Here is a 15,203-nt window from a genome sequence, read left to right on the forward strand (position 1 = left end):
GATTTCATACAACCTGGCTAGAAAGGCAGGAAGATGTGATGTCTTCCAACATAGAATAAAGAACAGGGAAATTACATCTATCGACTCTTGACTCTTGATGGATGTATCTTTTCTTTTATGTACAGTGAGAGCATATGCACCAAAACAAATTCTTGTGTGTCCAATCACACTTGGCCAATAAAGAATTCTATTCTATTCTATTCTATTCTATTCTATTCTATTCTATTCTATTCTATTCTATTCTATATTATTTATTATTATTAGTGTATGGCCTGTCAGCAGTTGCTACTACATCTACTACTAGATATTACTATATTACTACATCTATCACAGATATAGGCTTATGCAAAAAGAATATACATATTTAAGACTGGCCTGGTGATGTGGATTATTTGATTCTTTCTCCATCTAGAAACACAATTTACTTCTAATGTCACGCTAAGTATAAATTACAGAATATGTGAGCAAGCTTTTAATACTGCCAACATTAGGGAACAATTGCAGCTTAAATATGCTTTATCAATCCAGCATTTAATGAGAATAGAGAAACTCCAAATTCCTTTTTATCAGATTTCTGAAGTTAGGTGAAAGGACTAATGTCAGGGCTACCAGCCAAATGGATCTCCAAAAGCTGCAGTTTCCATATAGTTAGGGAGATTACAACTATAGAAAAGGAGCTAGTAAAGGCTTTACTGCTACTACTGCTACCCCCATGCCACCAACAAAGATTAAGAACTTTAATTCAGCTGTGGGCCATTGCTGCAGTACTTGATCATTCTAACACATGAAGTTGTCGCAAACAAAATTATCTACAAGCCAACAAGTCTGCTCCACACAACCAGAAACGCATAGAGATTTATAAATCAATTATTCCAGGATGTAAAGTATGGCACACAACAGAGTAAAAACAATTGTAACAATAAAATCACAGCAGCATTTCAACTGATCTTCTTCTGTAATAAACTCAGAGAAGAAAAAGCAATGAAATTGTCAGGCGCGAACAACCAGATCAACACATGTAGAGTTCAAGCTAACTACTGTATTATGTTCTGCCTATTAATACAGAAATTTCCCCAGACTGGCAGACTTATCTTGGGAACTAATAGATCAGGGGTGTCAAACTCAATTTCATTGAGGACACCATCAGCATTGTGTTTGACGTTGGGGGGGCTGGGGGGGTGTGGCCAGCTAAATGTCATTTGTATTAGGGGTGCCTTTGATGGCCCGAGCACTCTGCCAGCAAAAAGGGGGACCCGAGACTTCCGGTTTGCCAGGCTTCGGCGGCGGCGGGGTTTCGCGATCCTGCGCGATCCCTGTTGCGCTAGCCATCTTGGTGCCTCCGATCCTGACGGGCCTGGAAAATAAGGCTGCCCCGTAGAGGCAGCCGAAGACAGGGGGGATCCAGACAGGGGTTTGGGGTTTTCGCAGACCCCCTCCCCACCTGGCACAACCCCCTTTTCTCAAGGCGGTGGAGCGGCGGTCAGTAATGGCCGCCACAAAGAAGCCGGCAGCTGGACAAGATTGTGCTGGAGGAAGAAGGAGAAAGTTTTGAAGCGAAAGTTTTTTGGCTGAACTGGGACTATAAGATGCATTTAATATCCTGAAAACCTTGACTTTCTGAACGATATTTTGTTTCCAGAAGAGATTTATAAGCGGCGAGTGAAAGTGCTGAAAGAGAAAGTTTACTCTCCTTCCCTATGGAATTAACAAATGGACACTGAAAAGCCTGCTATTTTATAGAAGGTAAAAATTTAAAGCTCTTTGTTACAAGTGGGAAGGGAGAGGACAAAAGAGAAATTTATATTAAGATCTTGTTGGAGGAGATGCCTGGAAGATTTTGAGACTGGAAGTTAATTGCAATAAGACTTTAAAATACAGATTGGGTTTTTTTTTCCCTTTCCAATTGATATTACCCCAGGAAGAAAAACTGTGAAGGGAAGAACTTTGTGCTCTGTTTGGATTGCTTGATGACTTTGGGATTTTGGGGAATTGTTCTAAGCTTTGAATTATCTTGGTTGTTTTAAGAAGAAGAAGAGGGAAAAGAAGAAGAAGAAAAGGTTTATAATGGCTTTATCTGTTGATGAACTGAGAGAGGAATATGGAAAAATAAAGAAAGAAGGCAAGGACGCTTTGAGAGAAATTTTTCGCTTTTTAGAAATGGCGCTTGCTACTTATCAGCAAACACAACAATTGATGGAGGAGGAGGAGGAGGAGGAGGAGGAGGAGGAGGAGGAGGAGGAGGAGGAGGAGGAGGAGGAGGAGGAAGGAGGAGGAGGAGGAGGAGGAGGAGGAGGAGGAAGAAGAAGAAGAAGAAGAAGAAGAAGAAGAAGAAGAAGAAGAAGAAGAAGAAGAAGAAGAAGAAGAAGAAGAAGCCATCTTTAACGAATCCAAAAAATTGATTAAGAAAGGAAGGAGAAAGAGAGGAAGGAAAAAGGACTTAAGACTTAAAAAAACATCCAAGAAAGAGAAAAATAAGATGCAAAATCAATACAATGTTAGAAAGCAAAAGAAAAGAGAAATACAACAGAGAGGGGAAGCTAAAAAGGAGGAGGTTAGGAGTAGGGGGGGTAAAAAGACCAGATGGGATAAGACAGGAAGGAAGAAGGGGGGGGAAAGCCACAAAGGTATGAAACAAGATGGGAAAAAGAAATTTTTTTTTAGGGATAAAGAGTAATGTATAATTTTTTTTTTCAAAAGGATTCTGCAAGGTACATAAGATAGTATTGTAGTATTTGTATTAGAAATAGAAAATTAGAATTTTATAAGATTTAAGTAAAGATTAAAACATTAAAGGTTTAATAATGATAGATTTTAAGATTTAATAAAATATTAAAAGGAATGTTTAAAATATTTAGTTCAAGTATAGAGTTTAATTGACTATTGTGTGGATGTTAGTATAAACTTATTATTGTAGCACTTGTTTGTGAAATAGATAATTGGAATGTTATAAGATTTAATGTTCAATTATATATTTAATTACTTTATAGATTTATAAAAATTAGTAGGTAGAATGTACTAAGCAGAATCAGATAGGGAACCAGGTGTTACCTTAAATGTTAATTTAGGGGAGCGATGGAAAGGCATCATACTTCGATTAGTGATTTCAGGAGAAATCTTTTTTTTTTTCTACTATAGGGAATGAGATAAATGGATAATTGGAAAAGAATGGACAAAAGATACAAGTATAATGATTTAAATTAAGATGAAATAAATAAAATAGAATAAAGAAGAGTGGAAAGCGGGGAGAAGTTATAATGAAGATATAGAATGGTAAATAAGATAGGTAATGGTATATATGATGAGCATAAATTTAATTGAAGTCCATATAAAGAGAGGTAATCTGGGGCCAAGCTACTTTTTAAAAAGAAGTTTTATGTTTCTGTGTTTTGTGTGTTTATGTTTGTTTGAGATTTAATAAAACCTTGGAGGAAAGCTAGAGGAGAATAATTCAAGACAGAGGGAAATATGAATATGATGATTATAAAATGGATAAATATAGAAAAGAAATGTAATTGAATAAGAGCAAAGAGAAACAATGAGAAATCTGTTAAAAGATATTTAAGTGGAAATGGGATATATTAGAACTATATTGTATAAAATAATGTTTTATCTGGCTTGTAAAAATTTATAATAGAAAGAGGTTTTATGTCTTCAATGTTTAATGATGTTTTGTCTGTCTTTAAAAATTAATAAAATATGTTCCCAAAAAAAGGGGGGGGGCGTGTGCCATTTCCGGCTGCAATAGTCTCCTGCAATCCTCTGCCAGGGAAAACTGAGCCCAAGAGGGCCACATGTGACCCTCCTGAGTTCCATTTTTCCTGGCAGAGGCACTGCGAACCGGTCCTTCACTGTTTCCAGGGCAGCCCCCAGGCCAGACCTAAGCACCCCACAGACCAGATCTGGCCCCTGGGCCTTGAGTTTGACACCCCGAAATAGATAATGCTCCAGGAACTTGAGGGGGAGAGAGAGAGGGTCAGACCTAGCACTTTCATGATGGCGCAGTGACTCCAGACTAACTTCATGCTTGTGCTCTCCTCCCTGCCAAGAGATTCTAGGATAACTTGCTGCAACTCATCAAGGCCAACTCACCACTGGACAACTCATCATGTCATACTAACATCAAGAAGTACTTGGCATAGCTAGTCTAGTGAAGAGAAGGACTAGGGGAGACATGATAGCAGTGTTCCAATATTTGAGAAGCTGCCACAGAAAGGAAGGGGTCAAGCTATTTTCTAAAGCACCTGAAGGCCAGACAAGGAATAATGGATGAGAACTGATCAAGAAGAAATTCAATCTAGAAATAAGGAGGAATTTTCTACAGTGAAAACAATCAACCAATGGAAGAGCTTGCCTTCAGAAGATGTGGGAGCTTCATCACTGGAAGCTTTCAAAAAGAGACTGGACTGTCATTTTGTCAGGTTAATGATGATTGAATAGCTGACCAGCTACTGTAATGTTGTAATGATGATTCAATGGTAGCAATGAGTCAGCAGGGTTATTTGACTGCTACCACTTTAAGAGGCTGTAATATAAGAGAGACCCTGTGAGGGTGTATCTCTCTCTCCGTGTATCTCTCTGTGGTGTAGCTGATTACTGATTGCTGTTTGTTCAAGGCCTGTATCAAAGTACTTGCATGAATGTATGCTTTTCTACGGATAAAACCACCATATGTAAATACAAACCTGTGTGCTGTATTTACTCCTAGGTTGTCTCACCTAGTCACACTGTGTGCATTCTGACACATTTGTCAGAAATGGTGTAGGGTCTCCTGCTTAGACAGGGGGTTGGATTAGAAGATTATAATTATTATATATATATTATTATAATAATTATACATTATTATAATAATTAAAGAAAGGATGTCAAAGGAGGGGCAAAATGAAATGTGAAAGACAAAAATTAAAATATTTTTAATTATTTTAAATAATTGAATCAAATTGTCCCACAACAAGCTGGCCATGGTAAAGTTGGCTGTGTTGAGTTTACCATGGCAAGTTGGCAACAGCAAATTGTTCCATTCTGCTTCCAGATTGGGTGCTTCCCAACAGAAATGATGGGAACATAACCAGAAGGGCAATTCTCACAATTACTCTATTTTTATTGGAAGTGCCATAACAACTGACTATACAGGGAGTCCTTTACTTACGACTGGTTGCTTAGTGGTCATGTGACTGTAATATACCATGTATCTTTCCTAGAAACTGGTGTTTATTTCCAGTGTCTGGCAAAAATAGTCCCATAGCAAACAGGGATATTTGCTTAACACCGCAGAAAAGGTTGTAAATTGGGCGTAATCATGTGATGACTCGTTTGATGATCATCAAGGTTTACAAATGAACTCAATTACAGCCACAAGTTAACGACTAAATTTTCCTCTAGAACAGACTAGGAGGATCGGCACCAGGTCACAGCATGCCAAAAACCGGGCCGTGCAAACAAGCGAAGTCCCATCCACGGGATGCAGGCAGTATGCAAAGCCACTCCCCCTCCATTCCACGGAAAAAAACTCTCTCCACGGAACCAGTCTCTGGTATCCAAAAGGTTGGGTGCCACTGATCCAGATCAACAAACCACAGACAATGGTTGAAAAACGAAATATACAATTCACAGAGATGATAAATTTTCTGAAGGGCAAGGGGAGAAACTGAAACCAAGTTGCAAGGCAAAAGGAGAACGGAGGAGGAGGAGGAGGAGGAGGAGGAGGAGGAGGAGGAGGAAAAGAAGAAGAAGAAGAAGAAGAAGAAGAAGAAGAAGAAGAAGAAGAAGAAGAAGAAGAAGAAGAAGAAGAAGAAGAAGAAGAAGAAGAAGAAGAAGAAGAAGAAGAAGCTTAAATGAATTAACGATCGTGTTTAAAATCATAAGGCAAATATCAGATAGCTGCCTCTTTCCATAAGAAATGCCAGAAGTACCAGGCTGAATAAATGGAAAAAGTAGTACAGTTTAAAGATTCGCTTCCTTGCCAAGAAACACGCAGACCTGCAACCAGATTGCTGTGCCAGAAAGTATAATGATGGTAAAAGCGAAGAAAACTGCCAGTTTGGGAGGGCCAGTGTTTCTCAAAAAACAACAACAACACTGAACAAGTACCACCTACTCTAAGTGGAGCACAGCTGTGATGTTCCCTGCTCCTAATGTGTCTTCCTGGTTAGAGAGTATGATTTAGAACAAAGTGACAGAACTCCAATAATTAATTATGAGGAAAAACACAGCTCACTTGTGTTCCTACTGATGATGTCTCACTGCATACTAAACCTCACCAGTATTTTGTTTGGAAATAACCAGGGACAATAAAGGAATAGTATCAGTGGCTCTGTGCAAAACAACCATTAGTGTTATTGTTCCACAAAGACTCATTCTGCTCTAAAATAGACTTCACCCTCATTGGTCAAGCAATATTATTTCCTATATTTGCTGTTCTTTACAGTGCAGGTAGTCCTCAACTTAACAACAGTTCATTTAGGGACCGTTCAAAGTTACGACACTGAAAAACTTATGACCGGTTTTACACTTATGACCATTGCAGCGTCCCCATGGTCACGTGATCAAAATTCAGAGGCTTGGCAACTGGTTCGTATTTATGACGTTTGCACTGTCCTGGGGTCATGTGATTACCTTTTGCAACCTTCTGATAAGCCAAATTAATGGGGAAGCAAGATTCACTTTAATAACTGTGTTCGTAACTTAACAACTGCAATGATTCACTTAACAACAGTGGCAAGAAGAGTCATAAAATGGGACAAAATTCACTTAACAAATGTTTCCCTCAGCAACATAAATTTTTGGCTCAATTGTGGTCCTAAGTTGAGGACTATCTGTAATCGCTACGTACATGCAGTATGAAGGTGCGTCTTGTTCTAGAATTTTGGTTAAATAAATTTTTTTCAGCACAGACTAAATGTACCATAGGAGGGTTCCCAGCAAGTTTCTTCGATATGATATTCAGCCAGTTATAGGCCATTCAACTATACCAACACAGTAATTATTCATTTTATATGAGAGAGAGAGAGAGAGAGAGAGAGAGAGAGAGAGAGAACAAAAAGGCCTTGAAACTAAGGTAAGGCATACTGAAAAACATTTTCCATCTCTCCACCCCCACTCTTCTATGTTACCCAAAATGTCACTCCAAATGATTAGGGACTGCCTGAATTAAAGCAATTTTGCAGAAAGCAAGCAAGTACCAAACAGCATTGTTGAAAACCAGGTCAGAGACTACTGCTGGCTGCCAGCATACAAATCAGAAGCAGCAAAAACACACTTTGAATATTTTCCACTTCATTAAAGACAGACATCTTTTAAGACAGATCTCTGAATGCCCAATCATACTGTACACCAGGGAAAGTGTTCTGTTGATTAAAAGGGCACTGAAATAATATCTGAAGGACAGTGAGATAGATTCAATGAAGCTACTATCATCTGGAAGGTTTACTGAATATTGTAAAGACTAAATTGGCCTACAAGAAAGCCCACATGAAAAATAGAAAAGAGATATGGTAAGGCAAATGCAAAGTATTATATGGCCAGTACTTTTTTTTTCAATCGCAACAAAGCAGGTAACAAGACTTGGCCATGGCTAAGAGCAGGAAAGTTGAACAAAGATAGGTTTATAAAACTTATAAAAGAAGAAGAAGAAAGAGATAGGTTAATTCTGGCTGCACAAGACCAAACATTAAGAACAAATTTAAAATATAGCTAGAATTGAGAAGACAGTAAATGTCTCCTCTGCAAAGAAACTTAACAAATTGTGCACTACCTGGTTACCTGTTGCAAGATCATCATATAGACCAGGGGTCGCCAACCTTTTGGACCTCAGGGACCACCAATCTCATAATTTCAGATCCCAGGGACCACTAACTGGTTCTGTGGGTGTGGCCTGATTTGTGGGTGTGGCTTGGTGGTCATGTGACTGGCTGGGCATGGCTTGTATGTAAATATTATTAATATTTATATAAATATTGAAGTTTTTATAAAAAAAAGAGCAACTTTTACCCAAAATCAGGCAAAGCAAGCAGGCAGATTGAGTTGCTAGCAGAATCACAGATTCATTCAGAGATCTATCTATCTGCCATCGGCTAGCTCAGTCTGTCACATAAAATTTGCTTGCAAGCAAACTCACAAAATTAACTCACAACACACCATGCACGTAAATATTGATTTTTTTAATAAAAAAGAGCAACTTTTACCCAAAATCAGGCAAAGCAGGCAGATTGGGTTGCTCACAGAATCATTCAGTGATCTATCTATCTGCCATCGTCTAGCTCAGTCTCTCAAATTTGCTTGCCGTGAATCTGCACTGAATTTGCTTGCAAGCAAACCTTCAGTCCTAAGGGAGGTTTGGCTGTACTTAAAAGCAGAGCCGAAGATCTAAAGACTAGCTAGAAAGCAAGAAATCCAACCATTTCCTGCTTCCTAGCTAATCCAAATCTCCTAGCACATCAGAACAGATGATGGCCGGAAAAAGGAAAAATAGAAATTTAGCAGGCAAGTTTTCCGAGTAAGGAGTGAGTGGGCGGGAAGGGTTCCTGCCAGCTATGTGGGCTGTGCAGCCTTGTGTTTCTCTGCGGCCCACCGGTTGGCGACCGCTAATATAGACTGACTACAAACAACAGCATGAGAAAATAGTAACAATGGTGCACTGGATTATTTGTAAGATTATTTGTCTGCAAACAAGAACTTAATGGGGTCACAAAATAGACAAATAGAAAATGAAGGAGCTAAATTGCTCTGGGACTTTAGCATTCAAACAAACAAGTACTTGCCACATAACACCCCAGACTTAGCAACTGCAGATAAGAAAGACAAAAAAAGTCTGGAGGTTCCTGGAGACTGTAGAAGAGAAGAGAAAGAACTGGAGAATATCTTAAAATGTTAAGACCTGCAAATGGAAGTAGAAAGACTATGGCAAAAGAAAGCAAAAATGGTACCAAGAGTAATAGATGCTTTGGGTAAAATCTCAAACCAACTTCAGCACCAGATGAACACCATTGGCATTAACAAAATCATCATCAATCAATTGCAAAAGGCAGCTTTACTTGGAACAGTTTACAGTAAATCCAGGGACAATACCCTTAACACCATCAAAGAACAACATCTGCCTATCTCAGGTCATGGGAAAGACTCAATAGATGGATAAAAATATGAAATCCAGACTAAACATCTGGATGACTATGTGACCAACCACAATTAAAATATTTTTACTACAATGCTATTCAATCAAATTTAATCTCAGTTGAAACAACTTGACATTTGTTTCCATTTCCAGAAAATACATAGCTACTGTGTAAATCATCTGAAATGCATAAATCACTGTCCTGTAATCCAGAACAAAAGGGGTTTCTTCTAAAGATATTTAGAACCATTGTTATTCAAACCATTGCTTTATTATGTTTTATTTACAAGCTATAGTAAATGTTAAATGCTTAATTTCAATTACCTTGTGTCTTATCTACATAAATTCTCAATCTAATCTGAAAAAAACAGATTATGAGATCATTTCTCATAACACCTCCACTTAAACTTGAAATTGATGTGCTTAATTATTCAAAGCAGCATACTGTAATAAGAACATAAATTATAAACCTGTTGAATCATATTAATAATACTTCTAGACTGTTCTATCTCTATCCTATTGGATCGCATGTAAACAACCGAAATTCTGAGATTATACCACAGTAGCAAAAGATCTAAATTCTTTTTCAATATCATACATAATTTTATGACATTCTTTAATCCATTCTTTTAATAACTGCAGCCAACTAAAACCAATAGCACAGGAATAGTCATCAACAGATCAATGCCTTACAGTTTGTAACAAAGACAATTCACCTTCAAAGCTTCAAGAAGGGATAAAGCAAAATATCCCAATAAATGATAACAGAAGCAAACATCATTCTGAATTAAATTTAAGAAGCAAGGGGCGTGACACAAAAATAACAAAGTCACCAAAGTAGATAAATTCCCTTTAATGCCTCCAACTTGGCCCCCAATGTCCAGTTCTCCTCGGCTGGAGTTCAAACTCTTCCAAAAACAGTCCACGAAGGGAAGAAATGCAGTCTGAACCCAAAGTAAAGATAATTAGAGATTAAAAAAACAACACAAACCACGCTAAAGTAATTAACACGACAGGCCAGGATGATAAATTGCAGACTTCCAAAAGACAACACAGCATCCACAGTTGGGAGGACGCCAAAACCCAGAAAAGCCTCGACAAAGATAATGCATGCTTTGCTTCCTGCAACTTTGCCATGCGCAGTTTGCCCTTTTAAACAGTCTTCCCAGCTGCAGCCCATGAAGGGGATCAGGCCCCTTTCCTCTCTTGTAATCCATGTTCCTCCCTTCTCCGTTCCTCCCTACGTGTCCTAGAATGAAGAGGGGATGGCCCTGGGTCTTCCTCTGAATGCCCAGCCGGACTGTGCCCTTCCCCCGTTTCTTCCACAGCCACCGGATCCACACTCCCACTCCCTGTCAGCTGCTCAATCTCCCCCTAAGAATCAAACTCCAACAAGGGCATGACACAAGGTTTCTCCTTACATAGCATAAATGTAAGATTTTGGGGTTAAGTGTTCAAAATTATTCAGCCAGTGAAATTCACTCTCTAATTCTCCATTAATCATTACCTTGTATTGGAAAGAAACAAATTCAGAGGAAATCACCTGTGCGCTGATGAACACATCATTCTATGAGTCATTATTTTTGACCAAGAACATTTCCAGAGATGCTCTATTGCAGGGGTGTTAAACATGGCGGCGTCATGTGATATTTCATGACTTTTTTCCCCATTGCTAAATTGAGTGTGGCCAGCACATGACACATCCGGTCTGCAGGCAGTGAATTTGACACCCCTACTTTATTGGGACCATGTGATGCTATGATAGCAAGTTAAGAGGCAGATGAGAATGCTCAGTGTAATATTGTACCCTTATGACATCAAGAGAAACTTGAAAGAATTAATTCATCCCCATGTAGAACTACGGCACTAATAGCAGTCCTTATCAGAGAATGGTTGGAAAGAATTCACCCACTGGATGAATCAGGCAGGAGTCATTAGATGATTTATGCCACAGATAGTATTTTGAACTCAGATGCCTTCCATTTATTGCACTAAAATAAACACACAATTAGATACCATCTTATTGTGAAACTGACCCCATATTAAAGATTAACTAATGTGCAATATCAACATAAGCAAAATTAATATAAATATAATTTGCAAAACATAGCCTTGGGAAAATATAGCCTTTTTTCCTGCATTAGCTATATCCCCACCTCCACTGTTATGTTCACATATGGGCACCAGACGTGGGAAGGATTTAGGGAGAAAATTGAAACAGGTTCAGAAAAGAGCAGTGAAGATCACAGAATTAGAAACTAAGTTCCATGATATTAGCTCTGTTCTTCAACATTACTTAGACATTCAATAAAGCAAAGCTAAATAATTATCTTTATTTCCACTTAAAATAGGTTACTGCATGTGTGCCACAATAAGAGTTTAGCCTCTTCTATAACTACTACAGTTCAAACCCAGTGCTTGCTCTGGGTATTACATTACTTAACAAAATTTACTTAATAAAACAAAGCCACCTCTGACTTTTGCAAGTAACAGAAGACAAGGAGAACTTCAAGGGCTAGCTGAACAATATAGAGTCCATGCTTGAATGGAATAGAATCTCTTTGCAGAGCTGACCAGCAAATAATATTTTCTAGTAATCAAGATGCATAACGAACTTAATGAGTTATATGATGAAGACTCAGATCTAAGGAAGTATCTTCAGTCCATCTAAAGATACATGGAAATGTTAGGCTCAACTAAAACAATGATATACCAATACACCAGGAGAAAATTGAAGTATGATTGAGGACTAAATGTACCACAAATCAAGACAAGAAAACTTAGACACACTGTCCAAATTGTCCTCTAAACTATAAAAATGTTCCATGACAAGACTGATGAAAACCAGCTGTTTAGAATCCAATACTTTTATTTTATAAGAGATGAAAAGGAACACTGTGCAAAGTGTGTGAAGTGTGTAAGGATATCTGGAAAAGTTTCTCCATTCTATATAGTTTCTGTTCTATTTGCTGCTACTTCTCTTACTAATTTCTCCACCATGGAGAAATTTTGGAATCAAGGGAATTACAACTTTTGATAACCATCTGATCACTAATTTAAACAACCCTTCTGCTTACATGATCTGGAAAAACTGTGCTAATCAATGCTGTGTCTTTCCAATTAGTTGTGCTGAAACTGAGGAATATATTAACAAAACAACTGTATTCAAGCTTTAATTCAATAAACGGATGCCACTGTGATGACTGTGCCCACTGGGAACAAAATATTTTTGCTCTCACATTAAACAGCATTAATGCTACACACCTGATCTACTAAAACCAATGAGTAGAAACAAAGTCTTATTTGACCTGAGGTCAACTCCAGATGATTGTACTGCATTGACATAACCATGTGTTTTTCTGGGCAATAACATGGAAGTGGTTTCCCACGGTCTTCTTCTGAAAAGTTCTTTCAACTTCCCTGTCTAGCCTACATCCCTGGGATTTCTTGTTGGTCTCTCACCCAAATACAATGTCTCCCTCTGCTTAGCTTTTTAGGATCAACCAAGGTCAGCCAGCAATATGAAAATGAGAGCAGCTGCCATAGGTAGAGATGTTTCAGGATTAACTCATACACATGAGTACTAGTTGTGAACAGGGGTGGGATTCTACAGGTTCACACCTATTCACTAGAACTGGTTGTTAACATTCTAAACAGTTTGGAGAATCAGTTGTTAGAAGAAATTACTGGCCTAATCCTGTCAGGAAGGCAGGAAGGAAACATTCTGGTGTTGCTTACAGAAACTGCCTCTTCGTTAACCCTTATTACATTCTTGGCAGGACTAGACTTCCTGTCTCAGGAACGTCTGTGGAGTTTTTGTCTCCTCCTTTGCTGGTACTTTGCTTGTGTGGAGTGACCATTCAAAGTTACAATGGCAATGAAAAAAGTGACATGACCATTTTTCACACTTACGACTATTGCAGCATCCCCACAGTCATGAGTGACCAGGTGAGGAGATGCGTGCCTTGATGTGAGTGATTTTGAGTTGGCTAAGCCCAGCCAATAACATGACCATCAAGCCACGCCCACCAACTAAGCCACACCCACAGAACCGGTTGTTAAAAAAATTGAATCCCACCCCTGGTTTTGAACAATACCATGAGATAGTACTGTATGTTATTCCAATGCATTCTACATTGGGCAATTTTTGAAGAATATCTGGAAGCTGCAGCAGGTGCTGAATATGGCAGTATTGGGGCTCATCTGAGGTTACATTTATAATACCAGGGGTGGGCTGATGGGGAGTCGCAGGGGTTCAGGAGAGCCCTAGCTAAGATTCTGTGCAGTTTTGAGAACCCCCAAATCCCACTCCTGGCTAAGGTAGAGCACACATTCCCACCCTATTTCCAGTGCACAAGCATCACATACACCAACACAATACAAAGGGAGAGTGAAACCCAGGCAGATGTAACATGAAAATATACACAGAAAACAAACAGTCCTCTCTTTGGACCTCTGCTGGTTAAAAGGGTTGGAAACAATTCCAGAATCTTGGCACACGATCCTTATGCCGCTTCTCTTTAAAGCAGGAAAAGGCCCATTTGACAGAGCCATGCATCTAGGAAACACATTTCCCTCTCAACTCAAAATTTCTACCTCAATTTCTTCTAAAGAACTGTGGAAGCTGATTTGCAGTATAGAATGGCTTCAAGTCAGAAAAAGAATTATTGAGTTGCTAAATAAAATAATCTTTTAATACTAAAATGATATTATTTATTTGTTTGTTTGTTTTAGGGAATTTATATTTCCGCCTATTCACACTTGGTGACTCAAGGCAGCTTACAGGAATATAAAAATCTCATATATAAAACAATAAAACTAATAAAAAGAGAATAATTACATAATAAATTAATAAAATAATAACACCACCCACCCCGGTGATAATGCATCACACCAGCCATTTAATGGGATCCATTCCACTCTGTGTTCCCCAGGCCTGCTGGTAGAACCAGGTCTTCAGTTGTCTTCCTTTGTAATTTTTTTATTATCATCCCACCTTTATAATTGTTGTAAATAATTCAAGGGGGGAAAAACCCAAAAACACTTTTTCCTATTTTTTCCCCACACCCCCCCCGGGGGGGGGGGGGGGGGGGAAAAAAGAGGCGGCGGGGTGACCCCCCGGGTTCTCGGGTTTTCCACCCGGGGGGCGGGGGGCCCTCGGGGGTCCCTGCTTTTAGCTTGGTAGGTTAACCACTACAGACGGGTGGCCAAAACTGCCTCCTGGGTTGCGGTGGGGCCCCCCGGGGGGGGGGGGTGTGGGGCAAGGGGGGGGGGCCCCCCCTGCAACCCGGGGCCCTGGGGGACCTGGCGGCCCCGTCTTCCGCTTTCAAAAGGTGGGGTTTTTTTAAGGCCTCCTCCCCCCGGGGGGGCGGCCAAAAACGGGGGAAGCTAATGCTCTTCCTTCGCCAATTTTCCGGGGGGGGGGGGGGGGGGGGGGGGGGGGGGGGGGGGGGGGGGGGGGGGGGGGCTGGTTTTTTGAACAACCCTGTGAGGCAGAGTTGGGCTGGGCTAAAGAAAACGACTGGGCCAAGATCATCCAGCTGGCTTTCATGCCTAACTAAGGAGGCACTAGACCTCACAGGCTCCTCGCTTCTAGCCTGGTACCTTAACCACTAGACCCGAACTATATCATTTCTCATATTTTCAATCTAGTCTCTGCTCATAATGCCACATTTCCTGGCTAAAGTTTCATTCATTCAGCAGTTTTATTGGCGCAACATGTCTTGTACCATTAATTCAAGGAACTGACACAGGATCCTGAAATCAAAGTCAGGTATACGTTTGAGATACTACTTACCTTGTGGCTTGTAGTTTGAAGCTGGCCACAGAGAATACTTAACTGGATCGTTTCCATTTACTCCTTGAACCACTTCATTGCAGATGCTTGGCTTGTACAGCTGGATTGTACTGTTTAAAGAGCAGGTTGGAGTGACTAAGATCTTTGAACATCTACTGCCACCTGTAAATAGAAAAAGCCGATGTAAACATGGCTGAATATAAAGACCATCTTCTTGATACATTGCACAAACCAAATGTGCAACTAGGTAAGTGTGTTTTCTATTCAGGGATGTCCATAGCAAAGTATTCATCCGCCTCC

At 39.6% G+C, this 15,203-nt stretch overlaps 1 protein-coding gene across 7 annotated transcripts in view; it reads right to left on the reverse strand.

Moving 5' to 3' along the window:
• The window catches only part of FGD4 (FYVE, RhoGEF and PH domain containing 4), a 124,338-nt gene that overhangs the window by 40,988 nt on the left and 68,147 nt on the right, over positions 1-15,203 (reverse strand). For 6 of the 7 annotated variants that reach the window (XM_087968541.1, XM_087968545.1, XM_087968543.1 and 3 more), the window contains exon 2: positions 14,904-15,065. The exons of the other annotated variant lie outside the window; for it this stretch is intronic. In XM_087968541.1, coding sequence (XP_087824667.1) covers positions 14,904-15,065 — 162 coding nt within the window. The remainder of the gene's footprint in view (positions 1-14,903; positions 15,066-15,203) is intronic. 7 annotated transcript variants of the gene reach the window in all.

This window comes from Notechis scutatus, chromosome 6, assembly GCF_049901735.1.
Source record: "Notechis scutatus isolate UNSWTSFEM ecotype Mainland chromosome 6, rNotScu1.2, whole genome shotgun sequence".
NCBI classification, from domain to species: Eukaryota; Metazoa; Chordata; class Lepidosauria; order Squamata; family Elapidae; genus Notechis; species Notechis scutatus.